This window comes from Corvus hawaiiensis, chromosome 10 (genome assembly GCF_020740725.1).
Source record: "Corvus hawaiiensis isolate bCorHaw1 chromosome 10, bCorHaw1.pri.cur, whole genome shotgun sequence".
Taxonomy (NCBI): domain Eukaryota; kingdom Metazoa; phylum Chordata; class Aves; order Passeriformes; family Corvidae; genus Corvus; species Corvus hawaiiensis.
Genome location: NC_063222.1, coordinates 16,718,248 through 16,740,401, shown reverse-complemented (window position 1 = coordinate 16,740,401; position 22,154 = coordinate 16,718,248). Strand labels below are relative to the sequence as shown.

At 44.6% G+C, this 22,154-nt stretch overlaps 1 protein-coding gene across 1 annotated transcript in view; it reads right to left on the bottom strand.

Annotated features, from left to right (window-relative positions):
* Positions 1–3,979: 3,979 nt before the first annotated feature.
* Positions 3,980–22,154, bottom strand: part of MB21D2 (Mab-21 domain containing 2) — a 58,508-nt gene continuing 40,333 nt past the window's right edge. The window contains exon 2 of the mRNA XM_048314701.1: positions 3,980–7,649. Coding sequence (XP_048170658.1) covers positions 6,385–7,649 — 1,265 coding nt within the window. The 3' untranslated portion in view covers positions 3,980–6,384. The remainder of the gene's footprint in view (positions 7,650–22,154) is intronic.

Sequence of the window (22,154 nt, the reverse complement as noted above, 5' to 3'; positions counted from 1 at the left end):
CACCATTGTTCCATCCATTTTAATTATTAGCAAAGATGATGTTAGGGCAACCAGCTCAAGTATTCCACAAGATAACATATGTGCCCACAGCAGTCCAGGGGTTAAGTACAACACTTGTCAATCCCAGTTTTGCCACCACTGATTAACAAAATAATGTAATGAATATAGCACTGTGCACATCAAGCAAGATCAGCCAGAACCATTAGCAAATAGAGGAAACATCTGGGAGAAGCTAAATAAAGGTTGCAGCTTTGATTTTTTTCATTACAGCTCTTTTGCCTGTTAGGACATGTTAAAAAGTGTGGGTCTGGAGGTGGACCAGACAAGCTCTGGAGCCTAAACATCAAAACCACCAGAGACAGTTCTGGTCTCCATCCCTCATGGTGGCAGAAGGCATAAGAGCCCCAGCAGCTGTGGCTGCTACATGACACACAAAGACACAAGGGTGCCTCTATCGTGGCACGAGTCGTGGAGACTGCTCCTGGTCACTGCACAAGTTATGGTGCTGGAAAGGTTATACTTTGCAGTGGCCTCCCTGCAGGAAGGATTATCTTCTTTGTGGTCTTTCAGATCAGACAAGTGGAGTTGTCTCTTTGTGTGTCAGCTGTAGGAAGCTGTCCCCTGGCCTGCCATCACTGGTGTACACAGACCCAGCCTGTACCCTCCAAACACAACCAAAATCTGCTCTGAGAGCACAGACTTCAGTCAGGAGCAGACTTACCCTGCAAGGGATGCTGAAGGTTGAAGACTGGTTTGCACAGAAGCACCTTGGCATTTATTGTGTGATCAGCTGCAGCCCGCAAAAGTGGCAATTAATACACTGTGTGCGTAAGCCTTGGCACACAGGAGGAAGGAGGACACAAAAGGTCACCAGCCCTTCATGAAAAATGCCCATTCCTTTCTCTGCACAGCGCTGAACAAATCATAAAACCCTCTCCCATCCTGTCAATGTCATGGTAGGGCGTAAGCAATAGGAGCCCTGGAGAGACAAAGCCATTAATGAGTGAAGTGCCTAACATCCTAGGCCAAAGCTATGATTTGTAGCCACTGAAGTGGACAAAACCAGCTCATCTCTCTACTCTCCACCTCCCCAAAATAAAGCTAAAACAAAGGAGTCAGAGGGGTTGAGAATCAGGGAGAAAAGTGGCTGTTTGGGCTCAATTTTCACTTTGCAATGGAGCTTGCTTGACTTCAGAATCGCGTATCATGTCTTCTCTGTGCCTAGAAAGACCACAGTCACGTCTTCCATACTGATATTCCTAACATGCAAAAACTGAGGGAAAGACAGGGCTGAGTCAGTTTGAAGAGAGCCTGATGCCCCTGATATGCACCCACATCTCTTCCTGGCAAACCAGGCTGTCTGGAGACTGAATGAGAGTGTGTTCCTCTACCACAGAAGGCCAGTAAGATAAAAATAACCCCCAAAAGCCTACATTCAGCCTGAAAGCACAGTGCTGAGCCAGGGACAATGATAATAGGAAAACACAATAGTTCCTCAGAGCAGTCCTAAAATAATCAATTATAAATGGCAAAGGAGGAGGAGAAGGGAGTGTGGGCTATTTTATCACTATTCTAAAAACACTCAGAGGAAATAAATTTGGATTCACTTGACAGACAGTTCTCGAAAGTCTCAATGTTCTAAATATAATGCTGAATGTCCCTAAACCCAAAACATGTCAGCAAGAGTCCCTTGGCCAGGGTGTTCTTTTTCCCACCTCCCCTGGTTTAGCCTTTGCCCCATGATGGTTATTTGCCTTTCTGGAGAGCTTAATCAGGAACTATTAGAGACAGTGCTCTCTAAGCTGTATAATGTTAAAAGTCCATTAGCTCACCCCAAGCAAGGCTGGCAGGAGGGAGATGATGTACTTGCTGAAGTTGAACAAGCTATTTGCATGCTGAATACTTCTAATCACTGAGCAATGCCAGGAGAATGTGAACATTATTACACTCAGCTGCCCAGTGACCTTTCGAACACGCTCACTTTAATACAAGACAAAGTGGCAAAATGCATCCAGCACTGAACCTGCAAAAAGGGACAGATGAGTGTTTTTTAAGCAATTCTAGGCCCCTTTAAAAAATTTATGAGAAATAATCATTAGCAAAGTCTATCTTCCTTTCCCTCTGCCACAGTCACTTGCATTGTGCATGGCCACTTGTATTATGCATGGGTTAATAAAATACGATACATGTCTGCTTACTTTTGGCCTGACCACAATCAGCTTTATCCAGCAAAATACACATGCTTTGTTTCAAGCATATTTTCAAGTCTCCCAATGGAATTTATTGTGACTGCCACCTTTCAGTGGCTGTTTCAGCCAATTTGTAGCAGACCCAAGCCTGTCTCACAGCCCTCCATGAGGAGACCAAGGAGGGGAGGGGCACAGAGCTCAGGTGTCCAGCCCAGAGCCACCACTGCTGCCAAAACAATGTTGCTCTCCACTGGAACAAGGCAATCAGGGAAAGTCCAAGAATCTAGATCAAAATTAGTGCTATTTGTCACAATGACAACAGAAAAGACAGACCACTAAAAACCAGCTCTTTCAGAGGCTTTTGAGGACTGGCTTCTACTTTGGGTAGTGCATGGTTAAAGTCCTGCTGGTATTTTGCTGCAGAGTGACTCTGATGCTCAGTTGTAGTTTTCTGGTTAGAGCACCAACACTTCTCCAGGCTAAAGCATTGGAATATGTGCAGAAACCAATTTATCACAGCCAGACAAGAGTGACTGAGGTTTCACATAACATGCCTGAAGGAGCAGAGACTGCAGGCTTACACAAAGCTCTTGGTCTCTTGTTCCCTTCTGCCTTAAAATGAGTTCTCCCAACACAGCACGGAGTAACCCCCCCACTAGCTGGTGGTTTTGTCACCTCTGCAGCAGTTCAGGTGTCCCTCTGAAGAAGTGACAGCTTTTTCAGCATCTCCCAGAACTTACAATAACTGGAAGTCAAATTAGCTGCTTCTCCCATTGTCCTACTGGCCAGAAACCCTATGGAAAGAGCAAAGGCAAAAGCATGTTCCAAGAGTAGGACCAGAGCCAGGATGCCCAAGGAATACCACACCGAGGAGAAGTGGAGCATCTGAAGGGCACTTTTTCTTCCTCCCCACCATTCAAATGCCTCAAAGCCAGACCCTCTTGGCTGGGACTCCCTCCCTTTTAACCCTGTAGGAGTCAGTAACTCACAGACTCACAAAGGAGACCTCTTACATGCCACCAACCCCTCAAAAACTGTCCCAGTCCTTTTGCAACATCACTCAGGACAGGGAGAAGCCAGCAGAAAGGTGGCTAATGGGCAAAAGGAAAAGAAAAAAAGAAATCTTGTCTGCCACAGTAGTGGGTGCAGAACTGAAGCTCCCATGGAGATACTGGCTCACAGCACTGTCTTGTCTCGACATCAGCAGGAAGATGCCTACACTGCTAGTTTAAAGCAAATTCCCTCTTATTCCAGTGTTTGTCAGATTGGCCAAGTCTCTAACCCCATGGGGCTGAGTGCTCTAGAATGCTTGTGTGAATGACTTAAGAACTCTCTCATAGGAAAAGCACCATGGTTCCCTTGAAACTTGCAGAGAGAAGTAAAGAGTAAAAGGTCATTGGTATCTAAACCCACTGACTACTTTGAAATCCCACATAGAGACCTCTGCACTTCACAAGTCTGTGCCAGCATATACTCAAAGGCAATAGGGGACAATAGAAGAGGAAGAAAATAGTCTTTTGTGTTCTCAGATATACAAAATACTTGTCAATTCTCTGGGCTGGCAGCCTGCTTCATTAACTATAGTACGTGGAGAGGAGCAAATACCAGACAGATACAAACCTACTGCAGATTAGGATTCTGTCTCCCTGGAAGAGAGATGATCCAGGTAGAAGATACAACATTCTCACAAACCTACCTGGAAAACTGCTTTTCAGTCCAGTAAAAAGTCAGGCCTCCATTCCCCCACAAAAAAAAACCCAACCCAACACACAGAATGCAGGAAGAACAAGTACTTTTCAAAATGTTTTTTAATTAAAACCAAAAAAAGGAGCACACACCAGAGCTTGACATGGGCTAGTCAAACTGCTGGTCAGCAGGATGTTGAACTGGCATGAGGAAGGCTGTGTTTCTGCATATCTCAGGAGCACTGACACAGACAATGGGACTCCTGGGAGAGTACTCTGCCTGCCAGGCTGCTGCTGCTTTGTGCTGAGCAGATTTCTGATGTGGTGATGGGAAACTTCATCCTGCAGCCCAGACTCTTCTTTCAACAAACAGAAGTCCCAGAGACTGGGGAAGAAACCATTTCAACAAATCTGCATTTTCCAAGCATTTCTGGAGAGGATTCCCTGTTGTTTCTCCTGCCTCCCCAGGCAGGTTACACAGGTTTATATGGAGACTCATCTTCGGCAATAGCCACACAGGTAGGACCCGGTTCTGCTTCTGCTGAAGTCAATCCATCTCCTTCCCCAGACCAAACTGCAGCTGCACCAGGGCTCATGATCACAAGCCAGTTGTGCTTTAAGGTTAAATCCTTGTCCACTCCATCAGGCCAGCAACTTCTGAGAGCTTCTTGTAAGTGTGTACCAGTAAATTCAGGTAAATGTGAACATCTTGGCTATAGCAATGGGGTGTAAGTTATTTTCAATTATGCCCAAGAGATGGAGGAGCTAAAGTTTTGTTTTAAGACATGACTTGGGCACTAGATCAGGTATTGAAACCTCCCTGCCATCTAATAAAGCAGTTGCCAAAGCTGTTGGTGTGCTGCTCCACCAGCCTGGTTTCTTTACCAGAAAGGCTGGGCTGAAAAAGTGACACATTTTTCATACACAATTTTTATCAGTTAGAATTTACTAGATATGCACCTCATTTGTCTGTCAAATATTTAAAAAATACTTCAACCTGCTCTAATAATCACATTTTAACACATGCATCAAGTTTGGATCAGAACAGCGTCTCTGGGATAATCAGTAAGCCCAAATTGCTGATTTAAGGCCTAAATATCAGTCACTGGCCAGCCAGCCACAATAAGTCACTCTATCCTTGAACTCTTGGAATTATTTTTGGCTCAGACTAACCCTTGTTACCATACATCTTATCCTACACACAGAAGAAGTGTATGTGTTTTTCAAGGCTACTGTTGCACCACAAATTTACATACAAACACAACTTTTGCAAACATGAGACCAGAGTAAGATCTCCCATATCCCAGGGTGAGTCAGAAAGTTCTCAGGAGTCCAGGGAATGGTAACTGCCAGAAAGGATCAGGCCTAATACATGCATTAGAGAAGCAAGGTAGCTCCTTTGCTCGAGGTCTGGCTGATTCACTTTGCACATACCACTGCTTTAGCATTACATCCTTATCTAATGGTAAACCTGTTTCAACAACATGCAATACATATTAATGCAATATGCACTGCAACACACAATACGCATCCAAAGAAATATGCCAATGCAAAACTCTGACTGCTCACACATAGCCGGGCTAACAAGGAAGAGTCTTTTACAAAAGACAATCAAGAAATCACCTGAAACCATGAGACCTGAGGGGTCTCAAGCAATCAGCAATATTGAGACCTAATAACAGATGCTAATTCATGAAAGAAACACAAACAGTGGGACTGAGGTAATGGCAGAGATTTCATTAGTGCAATTACATTTAAAATGGTATGTTCTTTAATAGAATTTAAATAAGGCTTTGAATAATTACACACACTAAAACTAACATTCCATAACCTTATTCCGCATGGAAAAGCAGCAGAAACAACCCTCTGGACTGTACAAGGTCCAATTAATGAACAATTACATTCAAAAAGTAGATCAAAACAGAAACAACTCTTTCCCCAAAAAGCTGCATCATCATCTTTAAAGTCAGCTCTCTCCCCTAGTATCAGAAATGTGAAGAACAGATGAACTGGGGTTCAGCCCAGTAGATTTGGCCTTGCCAAATTACCAGTAGTGCTTTCCAACCCAGTCTCTCCTCATTTCTTTAGGGTGATGGAAGCTCATGGAAAAAGAAGTGAATTTCTGAAGCAACGGAAGGTGAGTTGTCCTTTCTCCAGGCCCAACAATGTACATGAATTATGGAAGCTTGGAAAAAACCCCTACATTACACTGTGGCTTGTGTTTATGATGCATGTCCTCCTTTAGAAACTACTCACAGACAATGGGGCAGGGTAGGTGAAAAAAATCAAAGCAGCATATGAAATAGTAATATACTGTTTCAAAATCTGCACTGTCCTGCAGAACCAGGATTTATAATTTATTCAGATTGTTCTCAATCGATCAAATCTACGTTGGATATGTAAAAACCAAGAGACTAAGTCATCAAGGAAAATCAAATGAAAAAACCTGCACACTGCAAGAGTTTTTAAAAACAAAACAAATAAAAATCCCAAGAAACATTGACGAAAGCTCAGAAAAATTTATCGTCAATTCTGAAGTGGGGCCTTGTGACATCATCTGGATTAATGAAGACAGAGATGGACTTCCCAGGGTTCTCAGTCACTAGCTGTTGCAACTTTTTGGCTAATCGGTCATCAGGCTGGTTGGGGTCCCCTCCATCTGACTGTGGGGAGGGGATGCTGGTGGTGCTGCCCCGCCGCTGGAGCTCCAGGGTGAGCCTGTTGGCTGCTTTGACGTGTTCGATGGCAGTTCGGAGGTGCTCGGCAGGGTCGGAGCGCACCGAGGACAGCTTCCGCGCGTGGAGCATGACGGTGTCTTCGGAGAGGTGCTCCAGCATATTGCACTGCGGGATGAAGTAGTTAGGGCACATCTTGTTGACCAAGCAGTGCTGGAGATCATCAATGAGACCCAGGAGGAAATGGGCTGCATAATCCTCCTGGGCCAGGTAGCTGGCTGGCAGCCTGTCACAAGCCCACAGCATCATGCTCCGCAGGTGATATGGACTAATGGCTTTGGGGCGGGACAGCAGTTTGATGATGATGGCTTTGCAGGCCTGGTAGGCTTGCATGAGGCTGCTGGAGATGCACTTTTTCAGCTGCACTTCACTCCTGGCAAATGACAGCCTCCATTCATTGTCCTTCTTCCCCTTGTAGGAACATGCAGGCACTAAGTAAAACCCACTTATGACTTCCTCCTCTGTGATCTTCCCATCCCAGAAGTGGTTCTCCATCAGCCAGCTCTGTGCCACAGCTGGCCAGCCTTTGAAGGACACCACAGGGACAATGTCATACAGCATGCGGCTGCTGCCCACTCCCAAAATGATGGATATGATAGTCCCGTTCTTTTCTACCTTCTCCACCTTTGGCATCCCTCGTTGGGGCTTCTTCTGGATCTCAGAGAGGACAATGCTAATGGATTCATAGAACCAGTCTGCAACTTTTGTTGGGGAGAAGAAGTAATTGGTAGCTCCATTGATATGGTCCACGATTGTGCAGCAGTCCTTCCATTTGCTGATGGTTCCTTCATCGAACAGGCGCAGGCTCAGCCAGGAGTGGCACAGGGCCGAGTGGCGCATGTCCAGCGTGACTGGTTGGTTGCGGTCATGCAGCTTCAGCGCAGGCACCAGCAGGGTGAAGTCCATGTCATAGTCTGTGCCCCGGGCATAAACATTCAGCTCATCAAGGTCAATGTCCACCACACCTTCCCGCACGCCTCCTGACAGCAGCAGATACTCGTTGGCTACAGGCAGCTTCTGGTCAAGTTTCTGAACCATGCCTGAAAAAGAAAGAGAAGTCCTTTCATAAAAGGCAAAAAATTTCAGGATTCAGGACTTAACCAGGATTAAAATCCATTCCATATCAAGCAGGAAAAAAAAGCAACCAGAGGTATCTATCACTTTTGGTGTGGCAAAAATATGCATCAGGCCCAGCACTCAGACAACCTTTGATCTCACCTGACTCAGGGCATAGCCTTCCCTGGCATTCCTGGGAATGTATGAAGGCCATCCTAAACATCACACTGCGAGCAATGGAAAAAAACAGAAGCCTCTGGTGAGACACAGCAAAGCTACTTCCAGGACTAAATTTAGCTTTTTAAACACCTTCTAAACCAGTGTTTCACCATATTGACATTCATTTCCATGGTATCCAAATGTTTCACCAACACTCCAGAGAAAAGAGAATATTAATTGACTCACTATTCTTACTTTCTCTCTGGTATAGATAAAAGCTGGACCAGCATCAGGGAGTTGGTTTGTACATGAGTGAATGAATAGGTACAAATGTTAGTTCAAGCAAGTCTAATATTACAATCTGCTTTACATTTACTGATGAACAAGGCAACGTGAACAAAGGAAATGCATCCTTCTCTTATGGGTGAATGGAGCAGGTTAAAAGATCAGGCAATTAGAGAAGCCAGCTCTGAAATTGGTTCTTCAAGCTGCAATGACATAAAATATCTGATCAGCTCCCCAGAACACAGACATGAAGACAGATTTTTATTTTCAGCACCAAAACCAGACACTTCCCTTCACCCTGCAATGCCTGTACCAGTTGCACAAAGCCAGCTTTTCACTGGGTATTCTATATATACACCACACTATACTGTGTCCATTGAACACGAGCAGCAGACTGAGAAGAGACACTACACAGGAGCTGAGATATTAGCACCTCATTCAGTGTTCAAATTAGGCTTAAAATTGAGCTCTGCACTTCAACTGCTCTGTAGTCTGCTCCTGCTTTCTGGGCTGTTTCACTGCTGGCGTTTCTCTTGTGGTTCAACGCTTTTGGTTGCTTCCCAGCCTCAATTCAGCCACCACACCTCAGCCATGAGGGAACAAAGGCCAGTGGCTCTGAATGGAGATACTGAAGCTGTTATAAGCACTGCAAAAGGTATAGATAGATACTTATTCCTTACAAGCACAAATGCACTAGTTTCTGCTGGCATGCATTACTGACTCCAGCTTCTGAAAGGCGATATGGTTTGTTTATATCAAGAATGGTCAAATGGACAACTTCCACTAAAAGGAAGCCAGTCTTAGAGAGACAGCAGTGGGAATAACTAGCCAGAGGCATAACAGAGTGAGCCAGAAAGCTGCCAGTCACTCTGTCAGCCCAGAAATCACAGGCAGACACATTAGGAATGTTTTTTACTGAGACACAAATGATCAGCACTACAGTCTGAGCACCCATTCTGTCATAGTCCCAGTGACTGCAGAGAGTTTCCTGTGGTAAAGCATCCCTGTGGGATCACAGACACTGTCTGTACTGAGTGGGTCATCCTAGCAGAGAGGAGCAGCAGCATCCCAAGGCACTGATGGCTGCACTAGGCTGAGTAGCAGAGAGACTCACCTGTTCTTTCCTGCATGCTAGGATAGCAACAAGGAAATGTTATCTGTATGCATATAGGTAAGCCATGACCAGAGCAAAATCTAAAGCTCTGTGGACACTCGTTCCTTGGAAAAGCCAAGGAGACTATAGGAAGAGACCTCTGTGTGAAGCAGAATGCATCTTGGGACAATATTCAGTGTAACTGAAACCCTGCCATGTGAAATTCCTTGTTAAATACACTTTACCTGTTTCATTCCTTCCAAGAGCACTGGACCCAGTCCATTTTGCTGCACTGAGCTGGGATGATTTTCCTGCCAGCCAGGCAAGGACATAACCCCTTCCATTTCATGCAGCTCCAGGGGCTGCAATAGAAGGAAATAGCTCTCAAGGAGTGCTAAGAAACTCTTCCTGCTAAATCCTGAGTTAATCCCATTCTGCGATCTTGCCACACATTGCCCTGTTCATCCTCAAAGGGTAATAACTAAGAAAAGCTTCTGTCAACCTCAAAAACATTTTCTGAGGCTTAGATACACAGTGAGCTATGTTACCCTGATCTGTGGAACGGCAAAGTCTTGCACAGGCTTCTCTATCCCAGAGGCCAAATAAGTAGCAGTCACTCCTTTGCTGTACCCAGAAGGGGTTTTCTAATGGGTACCTAAATTGACGTGACTTCTGCAGACAGTACTGACACACTGCCTCTGAATCCTCTCCTTGAACCAGTGCAAGCAGCCTCAGTGCTTTACACCTCTGTTGTAAGTTGAGTCCAATACCCATGAAGTAGAGTCTGGATCAATCACATCATAGGGACAGGGAGCAATTCTTTCTTTTTCCCCAAAGATTAAAGTACTACTGGCCCTAACTGTGGGGCAGCACAGCTATTCACGATATGAAGGGTTCTGATGGCCCATCCTGCCTCTACACTCACACAAAATTTCCCACTCAGAACTGTGATCTGCAGATGTTCCTGAGATAGGCACACAGAATGTAACTATCCTACAGAAGAAAATGCTTGAACCTACAGGATTCAATAAAGGATGCATTTTTCTAAGTGTTTTAAAACTTGAAGGATGAAAAATGCTCTGCGGCGTGCCCTTTGCACCAAACTTCTATCCCAGAGCCTTTGACTAAAAAGGAAAATCACGATTTTTCTAAAAGGTAGAGGTTCTCCACTATGGAATCTGCTGTTGGATGAGTTGCTCTCCTTCTCCTGAAGAGATTCTTTGTCCTTAAGTGGGAGTAACAGACTTGATAGTCTAACCCCATTCAACCAACAGCAAGTGGGACTCAAGCCCTGCCTTCTGTACACCGTCAATGAGTCATTTGATTTTCCCTCTCCAGAGCTCTAGAGTGACCAGCAGACAGGAAATATTGAAAAATAGTAAGGAAATGGTTACAGGAAATGATCTAATATATCATCAATATCTCTCTACCTGGCTGGCTGCAGTTTAAATTCAAACCCTTGAGCTCTGCTTGGCACAGAATTTCCCCTTCAAGTCCTGAACCAGCAACATCTGCAGCTCTGCCACAGAATAAGAGAAGGAATTTTTGCTAACAGATCACAGCAGCATTGCTGATCCAACTGAAGTGGTGGAGCAGGGAGTTGAGATAAGGTCCCCTTGAGGAAAGTATATTTAGAATAGGCACAGAGCGTTCTATAAATAGTTTAGCTAGCCAAATTCAGGATTACCTAAGGCTTTAGGGGTTTGCAGTCTCTTCAAACTGCCCCCCTTACTCATAAATCTATTTAACATGTGAAGGGATTTCAAGGAATCCCGTCAGCCAACACTGTGTGGCACACACTACCCTGTCACAAAGCTTTCATCCCAAGTTTCTACAGCCCATGAATGTACAACAGAAGTAGGCACTCCAGTTCAGCAAGCATGTAAGTGCAAATACAAAGAAGAAAAATACCAAGACTGGTACTCAACCCAAGTACTTAATAGAACCAGTGGGCCATTTGAGCTCTGTTCATCTCAGTCCCAGGAACACCTGGGAGGAGGAGGCAATAGGGGTTACAGAAAACCTAATGAAATTTATAGAAGCCCTGTGGAGTTGTCTGTAAAGACCGAACCAGAATTTGTAGGGTCAAACACACAAAAAAATTATTTTAGCTGTAGGACCAGCTCTCGTGGCATCAAAGTAGGTTCACTGATACTTAAGAAGCCTCTTGCTGTTACCGGGCAAACCACATAATTTGCAGTAGTACTTTGTGTGACACTGAAAAGGTTATTTGGCAAAGCTAAGTGAGAGATTGGTGTACAGTTACCACTTCTTTCTAAAGCACCTTAAAGGAGTTCTGTTTTCCTAGACATGTAACTAGTTTAAGATCTTCCTGAGCTATTAAATTTGGCATCCTAACAGGTAAGTATGCTTGCAAGCATGAGAAAGGCAAGAATGTGAGAATCAGGAGCACCACCTGTAGGCCAGGCTTGCTGGTTGGTTTACTAAACACAAATTCATACTAACACAGGTGAGCAAGTGAGTTCTACCAACAGAACTTCATTCCTTTGTTGTTTCTTCAGTGTCAGGAAAAAAGGATTTATTTCTACTTCAAGCACTAAGACACAAAGAGAATAAAAACAGAGAAAAGAGATTTTACTTTATATAACAACTACATTTGGGACACATCCTTGAATGAACTGTGACTCTGATGCAGATGACCAGAGACTATTCTTTCCATTAAAAAAAATGAAAAAAAGGCAACGCAAAGATGCTCTCCACCCATTACAGAATTTCAGATGAACTGATTTAATGACCATTGTAGTGTGTGCTGGGATCTGCTGCTGTTTCATGACTAGCTTTGTGTAAATAAGGAGGAACACAAAGATTTGTCTTTGAAGAAACTGATCACAAGAAAAATATGACATAAAAACTTATTTCTAACATAAGTATTTCCTAATTTTGGGTTCCTTCTTGAAGCCTTTCTTCCTGATGCCTTAGATGTGCAACCATTGCCACCAAAAGAAAACACAGGAAAAACAAGATGCTGTTCTGTTAGTCTAACTTGGTCTCATCAAACTGAATGGGGTGATGTTCAGGGCAGTCACTGAATTCAGGGAGACTTCTGCTGCATGGGAACTAGAGAGAGGTCAAAGGAGCAATGGGGTGCTCAGAAAGGTTCCACAAAGGAGAATCGGCAGAACCTGGCACACAGAAGAAGCCTTTCACAGGAATTCTTCCGGGAGCCAAGCCAGACCCAGGCACTAACTGGTGTATGCCCCCCTCGAGTTCCCTGGCAGTCTAGGGAAAAGATATATAGAAGGGATCTTCCTTGTATTTGTTATCTGTTACACAGGGCAAGCTAAGGATCATTCATACATCCACTGCTTCCCTCTTTTCTACTGCTTAATCCTTCCACAGGAGCCAGCATAGTCAGGACCAGTCATACTCTTGATTTTTCCTCTCAGGTTCATCCTATTTGATGCATAACCTTGAAAATGCCTTTTTTCTACATGAAAACATTACCATCCTTTAAGTCCCAAGACCTAAGGAAGTCTGACCTCCTGGATGATCAGAAAGTGGCTGGAATTGCTCAGACAGCAATAACCACACAATGGATGCTATTAGCAGACAACTAATTTGTAAGCTCAGGATGTCTCATGCTGGCCGGGCAATTCTTACCCTTGACTGCTATAAGAAATACACGAAACCCCAGGCTAGTCAAAAATACAAAGATCTTTTATCATTTTTTGTAAAGACACTAGACAGGGACTGTGAGGTTCCTTGACAATTCTGCTGCAAAAAGCAGATCCTGCAGTATAGGAATGCTGCTCAAAGGAAAGATTTCTGCAGAGGTCTCCCAGCTATGCCTGAGCAATGTGTGTTGAATTTCAGAGGCTTCTTTAAGACAGGATGGGAGGCCGCTCTGATGCATCTGGACTGCACAGATTCTTCTGTTTCCCTTGGTAATTGCAAATCTATTTATGAGCAGCACAAGTTTTTGTTACGCAGGGAACTGGAAGCGTCAGCTCTTTAGAGGAGTCTTTAGTTACAAAGCACATTTTGAGAGGACTGTTGGCGGAAGCAGGCAGCGGGTGGGAGAAGAGTGGGGAGACTGAACCATGTGATACCAGTTTAGTCAAATATGGGATGTGAGCGAAGGAAGCTGCTCCTTGCAGACTGATACACCAGTGTCCTACTGATTCTGCTCCTTTTAGAAATCTTGTGACATGGTGACAGAACACACTGCAGGGAGACAGCACCCCCTCGTAAAAGAAATCAGCTTCTTTCTCCAAAGTCTTCTTTAAAAACAATCTTAAAAGTAGTGTCCCAGTTTTTTTCCAGTTTTCATGTGTCCTGGTGGAAGCCACCCACCTCGCTGAAATCCTGTTTGGCAATGGAAAGGGGTGTTTCATGGTGCAAGCAGGGGAAAAAAAAAAAAGGGAAAGAAAGAAAGAACCCAGATTCAAAGGGTGAGCCTGTACAGTGAAGACTGGTGCTGTCACAAACACCTACATCCACTCTGGCACCAAAACCAGCAGCAGTGTTCCTGTAGTGACCTGCTTGGCTAAACCAGTCAGGTCTCAGAGACCACAACAGCAGGACCAGATTGTTGCCAGAGCTGGAACCAGCATTTTCAGAGGGAGCCCCTGCACTGCTGTGCACCTCTGCTCTGGGCAGGAAGAGTTTGAGAGTCAGTTCCAAACTGATGCTGGGTTTCCAGCCTGCAAGTCTGCTTATCCAAGAGTCTTATCTCCAGAGTCATATTAGCCAAACTAAGATAGGAATGACGAAAGCTGAAAGCGTCCATGGAATATGAAGTGCAAGTCAAAGAGGTGCTCTAGGGTCTGAAAAATGTGGGTGATGAGGTCTGAGAGCAGCTGACAGGCAGAACAGAAGGAAGAGGGGACAGAGAGGATAGTTATAAGAACAACTTGCTGCTACACCCCAGTTAACACTGCACACTGTGTCCATACAGTGTCCATATTTTCAAATGTGCATAAGACATAAAATTTCCTTTGGAAATGGCAGAAGATGCCATCTATCCTGGAACGGCAATCCCAGAGAAAAAATATGCCAGGGGACAGATTGTTTTAATAGTTCCACCCTCTGGGACTGAGAGTGCACATTTGGCAAGGGCTACACAGGGTCTAGATGGGCCATTTCTGCTCACACCCCTACAGAGCACTGCTAAGTATTCAGCAAGATGTTTCACTGGGGGAGACTCACCAGGATTCCTCTCTTGGATCTGCTTACAAGGTAACAGCAGTGGGCACAAACCAGGTTAAGCATCTTGAGTGCAAACATGCAGCTTGCAGGAGAGGCTGTTCTGCTCTTGTTTTTCCTAGTCCCTTCACTGTTAGTGAGATCTTTACAGGAGCACAACAACCTCAGTGTGGTACATAACATGTCCATCTACTGTAGCATCCTGGCTCAGGCAATTGCTGCTGAGTGCTTTCAGGGGAAGAGCATTAAGAGCGAGGAAAGTGCAGCATAATAACTTTCCCTCTGCAATCGTCAAGCATTCTCTGTCTTTGCTATTTCCCAAACCAGAGGTAGTATTTGCAGCTTTGTCTTTAATAACACTGTCAGACTTATCTGCTTGGAATGCCTCTCACCGCTTTGTAAATCAGTTACATTTTTGCTATAGTCAGTGCCTGGCAGCACCGTGCTTCACAAAGCACATGTGTCAAAAGAATTTCCTTTTGCTGGCTTGCTAGGAAATAAATTCACCTAACCATGGCACCTTCCAGAGATCACTGAAGATCTCACACAGCTTCATCAGTCATCTTTTTTCCATGTTGAAAAGGTCAACTTACTTAAACTTTGTTTAGCCAACTGTCCTGATCTGCAATTGTGTGGGCCCTGGTATTGCTACACTCTTAAGTGAAATGAGATGGTCAACTCTGCATGACACATGGAAAAGTGACTTCTGGGTGAGTGCCTTCACGGTCCTCTGGGAAATACCTCAGCAGCCTTGCTTGATAAATTAGCCTCACTCCACTGCAGGTTTGCCCAATGTAATGGAGTCCTCCTCCCCAAAACTCAATTTCACCTTCAGGATGTTCCCCTTGCAAAAGCCAACACCAATCCCATCACTTTACAAGAGGTGTTGCTGACACTGGAAAAGAACTGTGGAAGTAGGACAGGGTAAGGTTTTGGAGACTGCACAGGAGAACAAGGTCCCCAGAACAAAGTCCCCTCAGTCAAGCTCTCATCCCAATCTGACGAGTCAGCACCAGGTGCCTCTCACAGAAAACACGTGGCAGCTCTCCACTGATGAGCAAAGCCATTCCCTTCCAGACCTGGGAACACATTCTCCTCTCATTCCAGTCAGCCACAGGGGCATGAGTAGATATCAGGCAGAACTTGACTCCAAGGCTATAAAAGCACTTTGGGCTCCTCCGGGATCGCTTTGTGTTCTCAGTTACTGTCTCTGGTATCTTTTGCCCATCCTGAAAGGGTTAAATTGCTACACCACTTTATGTTCTGGTGCCAGTTCGCTGTGCACAGAGGAATGTCACCACACCCTCACATCCTCTAAATAACATAAAAGCCTCCACTGTAAATGCACTTTGAGCTGTTCTACCAAGCCTCCTGCTTACAGTAATCCAACACACCAGAAATTCCCTCCCCAGCTGCTAAATTACCAGCTTTCTTTTTGTCCCTTTAGAAGTTGTTTTCTACAAAGGTAAATCACAGCACTATTCCTTATGAACTGGGCCACAGCTAACACTGCCCATCCTCAAGGCCTGCCTGTTCTGTAATAACAGCTCTACCTTGCTGCAGAGCAGCAGGAGATTGGTCTTTGACTCAACAATTCTTCACTAAATCATCCAGAAAAATTAAACTTACATGTGGAGTACACATGGTGACTAACAGCCACCAGGGAGCTGATGAATAACCACAGCTGTAATTCATGTCCTTGATTTTCCCTTAAAATCCACCAAACTTGGCTCCTGGGGTCAATGACATGATCAGAATGGCATCCCTTTCAATTGCTTTCATTCTCTTCATCTACCAATGACTAAATCTATTTAGGTTTATACAATGGGACATGTCAGAAAAAGAAGGAATGAAAGATGATTCCAGGAAACTAGCCAAGCACCAAAAGAGGGCTGGAAATCCTGAGTTCTGAGTACAGAAGGAAAGCAGGTATCTTCAGAAGCTTTTCTGAGGCATTTAGTGGAGAAAATTACATGAACTGAATCTTCTCTCCAGGCTTTAGAATTCACTGGACTCCATCCATACAGACCTAATCTGGACCCTTTGACAACTCCTGTATCCAAACACTGGGAGAAGCCAAGACAGATAGGCCAAATACAGCTGAGACAACCAATGCCAGAAGCACAGTATAATTTTTCTCTTGCACGTGAGCATGGATTGGACTAGCAAGATGAGGCAGGGAAAGCAGATCTTTGTCAGAGACTGCTGGAATCAAAAAGGCTTAAACAATACAGCTGTGTCTGAGATCATGAAGCTAAGAGCAAGCTTTCCTGCTGTACTAACCAACTTCCCACTCACCACTGAGAACATGGCCAAAGTCACGTGGAGCTGGATCAAGTCACCTATCGGAGATGCTTTTGCTAAAATGTATATATGTCCATATGTACAGCATCAGCTGTACAAAAACTGCTGGTTGGCTTTGACATTCATGCAAAATTCTTCTTCATCCATATCACCAAGAGAAGTTGACAAAGGCCAAATTTGTTGTTAGCAGAAAACAGAGCAGCTCTCCTGAGGTGAATGAAAATTTCAAGAGCATTTCTCCTTGCTTTCCATGGGAGACAGGCAGAGGAAAACCTAAGCCCTCCAAACTTGCCTGTCCATGTCCCATTGCTCCTACCATCCTGCCCCAGCTTCATCTTGCAGAGGTCCTACTTGACAGCACACAAAAGCCAGGAGAAGTTTCTAACCAAAATCTCAGATTCTACAGCCATTTTTTTGCAGCTGAGCACTGTCATCTGTCAAAGAGCACAGCAGGAAGCACTGTGTGGATTCAATCTCCATCGAGCGCCAAGCCCACAGCCACAGCAGCTGTCAAGGATCTCTTATCCCTGCAGCACAGGCAGAGGCCAGGAAACATGGAACTGAATAATTAGAGTGAAAGAGAAAGGAAAGAGCAACCACTGCTACAGCAGGGTAGAACCTGGACCACTTTGTGTGAAGGTACGCAGTAAAATGCCACTGTCACTTTGGCACAGGACAGCAAAGGTGAAATGCAGTCACCTTAAGAAAGCAACAGTAAGAAGTCACATTGCCAGGTGGCCCTGAAAGATTCAGGTGTTGCATCTTCCCTCCTTCCAGTGTACGGTGTGAATTGGCTGGTGGGAAGGAGGAGCTGGTGGAGCTGGCAGTGCTCACTGGCCAATGCCCTGGAAGCATTTGCAGTGAGATGAGGGCTGTATTTTTGGAGCAGTTCTCTGTTACCAGGAACAGGGCTTGAAATGCCCTTTGCACAGAACTCCCATCCCACTATACCCACTCTGCTCATTCAGGAGAAATTCCAAGAGAACAACCACATCTGTTGCAAAGCCTTTTTGTGCTTACCTGGAATGAAATAAAGCCTCACACACACATTTATTTAAAGAAAGGCCTGGTGATCTCTCAGCTCATCAGGATGAAAGCTACATTGCAAGGTGAAGGAGAGAGGAGAAAGCAAAACTGTTGCTGATCAAATATAAAATTTGCAAAGTATGTTCCAGGAAGAAGTCCCCACCAATAGCCTATCCCAAAGTAATGTCTAATCTAAAAATCTAGTGGAAAATGGCATAAGCAAGAGTTGGGTCCAGAAACTGTCAGAAACTTATGCAAAAGACCTCACAAAGTAGGATCTCAAGATCTTCTTGCAACGGAAAGCTGATGACACTCAAACCTCATTCTTCAAATCTCATATCCTATCAGGGGTGCTTCACCTTCCTGACTCTGAGAGCTCAGGTGAGCAGAATCCCATCCACCAATCCCCCAGTGTCTTAGGAAGCAGTGTCCCCAGCCCAAATATACATGAAAAGACAGGCCATGAAATCATAACAATGTCTTCCTGGTTTCATTTTCTCCAGCCATTTTTGCAAGGACAGAGGAAAGGCAACTACTGCTCAAAATTCAGTAGAAGTAGAATTCAATAGAATAGAAAATTCAGTTAGCTGACTTAGCTTTACCCTGAAAATGTGAGAACTAGAAATGCTTTGTTTACACTCTATTTAACAGAGAACCTCATATCACTCCAGTAATATGCCTTAAGGAAAACCACAGTATACTGGTAGAATTTCCCTACCTGCATTTGAAGTCTCTTTCAAAAATTAAACTACCTTCTTTATTGTCTTACACAGTACATAACCTGGATTTTTAATCCTATAAATTCCCTGTACAACTATGAAAAATGCTAAGAAGCTTTGTTCACAAATGACGATAAAGAAATTATTCTTAGAAGAGGCAGGTACATGGAGAATACAGATCCTTCAAATGGATTCAGTATTTAGAAATCTCAGCTCTATTTTATAGATGTTGCTGTGAAAACACTCTGTAAAATTTCCCTGTGAATATTCAGCTCCTGCAAAGCTTGCTATCTCTTGCATGAAAACACTTTCCAGCACAACAGAGATGGATATTGTTTGAATACAGTCCTGCTACACAGAAAGTAACAAATAACAAAGTGCTTGCTGGTTTTCCACTAACAGCTGGTCCCCACACTGTGATTAACAGACAAAGAAAGAAGATTACAGACCTCCTCAATTTGCTACCACAGTCTTCAGAATTAACTGCATGAGGTAGAAGCAGGAATATGAGGGTGTGAGCTGGTCCTGTAACAAGGATGCTTGTCCCTGAAGTCAGACAAAGCTGATGTACAGCTCACAACCAGCAGAAATGTGAGCACAATCCTACTTGTTTGTTCCTGGCTGTACTTTAGGAAGGGGCTGGCAGAGACAGAAAAATACTGGTTTGTAGCTGAAGCCAATCAGCACCAAAGCACAGATCGTCCACTGAGCTGCACTGCTGCTCTGGCTGGTATTGTTCTACTTGTGCCCAGGTAGACCTGCCTTGGATGACAGGCTGAGCCCAGATCTGAGGCCCCTGAGCTTCTCTGCTCTCCTTGGTTCAGACACAGCCCACAGGGAGGAGTGTAAAAAGACCTTTCAGATTTCCTTCCCCACTTGATGGGGTTTGGGGCACTTCCTAGTTAAACTCAGGTATCAGGCAGCTCTTATCCACAGGCAGAGCCCAGAGGAGGGCAAAAGTACGTCAGTTCCCAAACAGTCACTGGCATTCTCTGCCTATAGATAGGGGCACCACTAGGAGGACCCTGCAAAATAGAATTTGTTAAAACACAACACCCTGCCCCAAATTATATTCTGTGTACTCAGAAATCAAGCCGGAAATATTCCAATGAACTTCGTGGTTGAGGAAGAAGCAGCCCTTTACTCCTTCCCAGAGAGATGGCTTACGAAATCACAATGCTGCTAAAACATCTATTTGCTTTCCCAAGCTGAGGACATTCTACTTTGCTGCTGGTTCTTTAGATCACCATATTGACCTTTAAATCTTACTTCAAACTTTACTGCCGCCTTAACGAGAAGGCAGGAAACATTCCGCCGTGCTGTGGGTATGTTCATTGTCCTTCCGTGTAAAAGGTCCGGGGAAGCCGTGCCAGCTCCAGCAGCCGCGGTGCGTGCGGTGCTCTGTGCCGGCAGCAGATGGCAGGAGCGCACCGGCGTGCGCGGAGCCAGCGCCGCATCCGGCGGGACACGCCGGGAATGCTCTGCCGCCGCACCGGGACAAGGCACGCAGACACACACACCAACATCCCTCCCCACCACCTGACAGGGCTTACAGTGGAGAGCAAGCCAGCTCTGACACAATTAGAGCTTCGGGACCAGCGCCAGGCTACCAACCGCATTCGCTCCATCATTTTCACCGGGTGTACGCCAGGAGTCCTCTGGTAGCAAACAATGTACGGGGTTGGGAGCGAGATTCTGCACCTTTAAGAGGTTACGCCAGAAGATAGACACCAAACCTGTCTACAAATCCTATTTAATGCCAGATTTTCAGCTTGTGATGACTGAAGGGAAAGGCCAGCATTTTTGTCTAAGCCATCTGTACACAGCTCTTTTTGTGTCGTTTCTCTTAGAGTATTTATGCCACTTTGCACAGCAGCACAACTGAGCAGGCAGTGAGCACCACGGCTTCAAAGGAGAACAACTGCTGTTTATAGAAGCACTGTCAAGAATTTATTGCTAATGCATTTTGATAAGTTATGAAAAGAGAATGAATCATTGCAGGTAAATTTAGTTCAAAAATTAGATTTTCTATTTCTTCATCGAAAACCAAGTAAGCTCTCAGCAAGCACAGAACTGCACAGGAGCAGTTCTTGTGTTCAGTGGCAGCAGGTACTTCAGTTTAAGGACAGAGCCCTCCAGAGAGTTGGATTAAAGGTGAAATCAAAATCTAACTAATCCGTTTCCCTTATTTATTTTCCTCAGAACAGAGTGAATACAATAAAAGTACTCTAGGAGCAATCAAAATTAAATGCAAAGGGGATCATCTAGGAATGCAAATACATCCATGTGTATTTGAAGAGCAGGGCTGGGATTTTGTAACTGTTTCAGGGCAATAAACAGAGTCTATCTGGAAATGAGGGAGGAGCAGAAAGCATTAAGAAAAAAACCAACAAAAACTGTTATTGTGAAGTCCTATTTGCCTGTTTTAATCCAGTTTATAAAATTTCTGAACTAAATAAATTTCAAATGCGCCTAAATAGCAGAGACAAAGGAAGCTAAAACTAGCTTCTTAGTTAACGGAATTATATTCCTGTTTTGTCAGTGTGACTTCTCAGGGATTTAAAATACAGACCCTCCTCTGTGAACGACGTGCTGCAGAAGTTATAGCATTAACTGTAATACAGTTAGGTTACAGCAGGACTCCACCTGTAGGACCAAGATCCATCAAACTGTCCATGTGTCAGCTGAGTTACAGGCTAGTGAAGGAACAAATCCAGAGTGGGAAGCGGGTGTGCTTAATGCAGCCTTAGATGTGTGTGCTCAAACAGATAGCTGTGAACATCTGGCAACACAGAACAACATATCTGGGATGAGGGAGCATCAAAGGAAAAAACCCAAGCATCCTTTGAGTCTACAGAAATAGCAAACTACCACCACAAGCACTGTGTTGGTAATGCTGCCACTGTGTGAACTACAGCACCATGCCCAGCAACAGCATCACCTCTCAGGGGGACTGAGTGTCTCCTACAGACACTTCAGAAGCTGCATTTAAATAGCTATTGTCACACCCACACTGTAGCTGTAGGCCAGCAAAAACCTTAATGGAGGACACAACCATATTTTTTACCCCAGAACACTCCCCAGCCTTTGAACACTGTTCAGACACTGTCATAGGAGACACTACTGGGGTACCTCTCTTGCTGGTTCCAGACATGCATATCCAGAAGCAACCCACCAGCAAGCCCATTTCAAGCTTCAGAATTGATTTCCAGATTTTGGAACATAATCACTGGACAGGACAGTGATGCAGGATGTCCTGTCATGTTCTTCCCCCCCCGCCCCCAGCCCCATATTCAGTCAGGAGTCTGGAAAAAGGGAGGTGGGTGGGTAACTCTAAATCTTCATACCCATTGTCCCATTCCACTCCAGTTAAAAGGAAAGGGCCAAGCCCCAGAAGTCATTGTGGGGGACAGGTCATTTGTTGCAAGGGGATTGGGTGGAGGTACAGTTTAAAGACCACAGGAGGAAATTCTCTCCTTTGGGAAAGTCAGGGTAGCAGGGACAACAAAAGGAACACATCTGGAAAACAGCAGACGAAGCAGAAAAAGTGAGTGAAGTGGCAAACAGAGGCCACATAGGGCCATAAAACTTGCAGATTCCATGAGGAATACTTGTCGAATCCAATGGGATGCAGTCTGAGTTTAAAGCAAAATTGTGACAGTTCAGAAGACATACACAGTTTTTAAGCATTGAACAGCAACACTCACTAGAGCGCCTTGACTTTGTTACTCACTCTG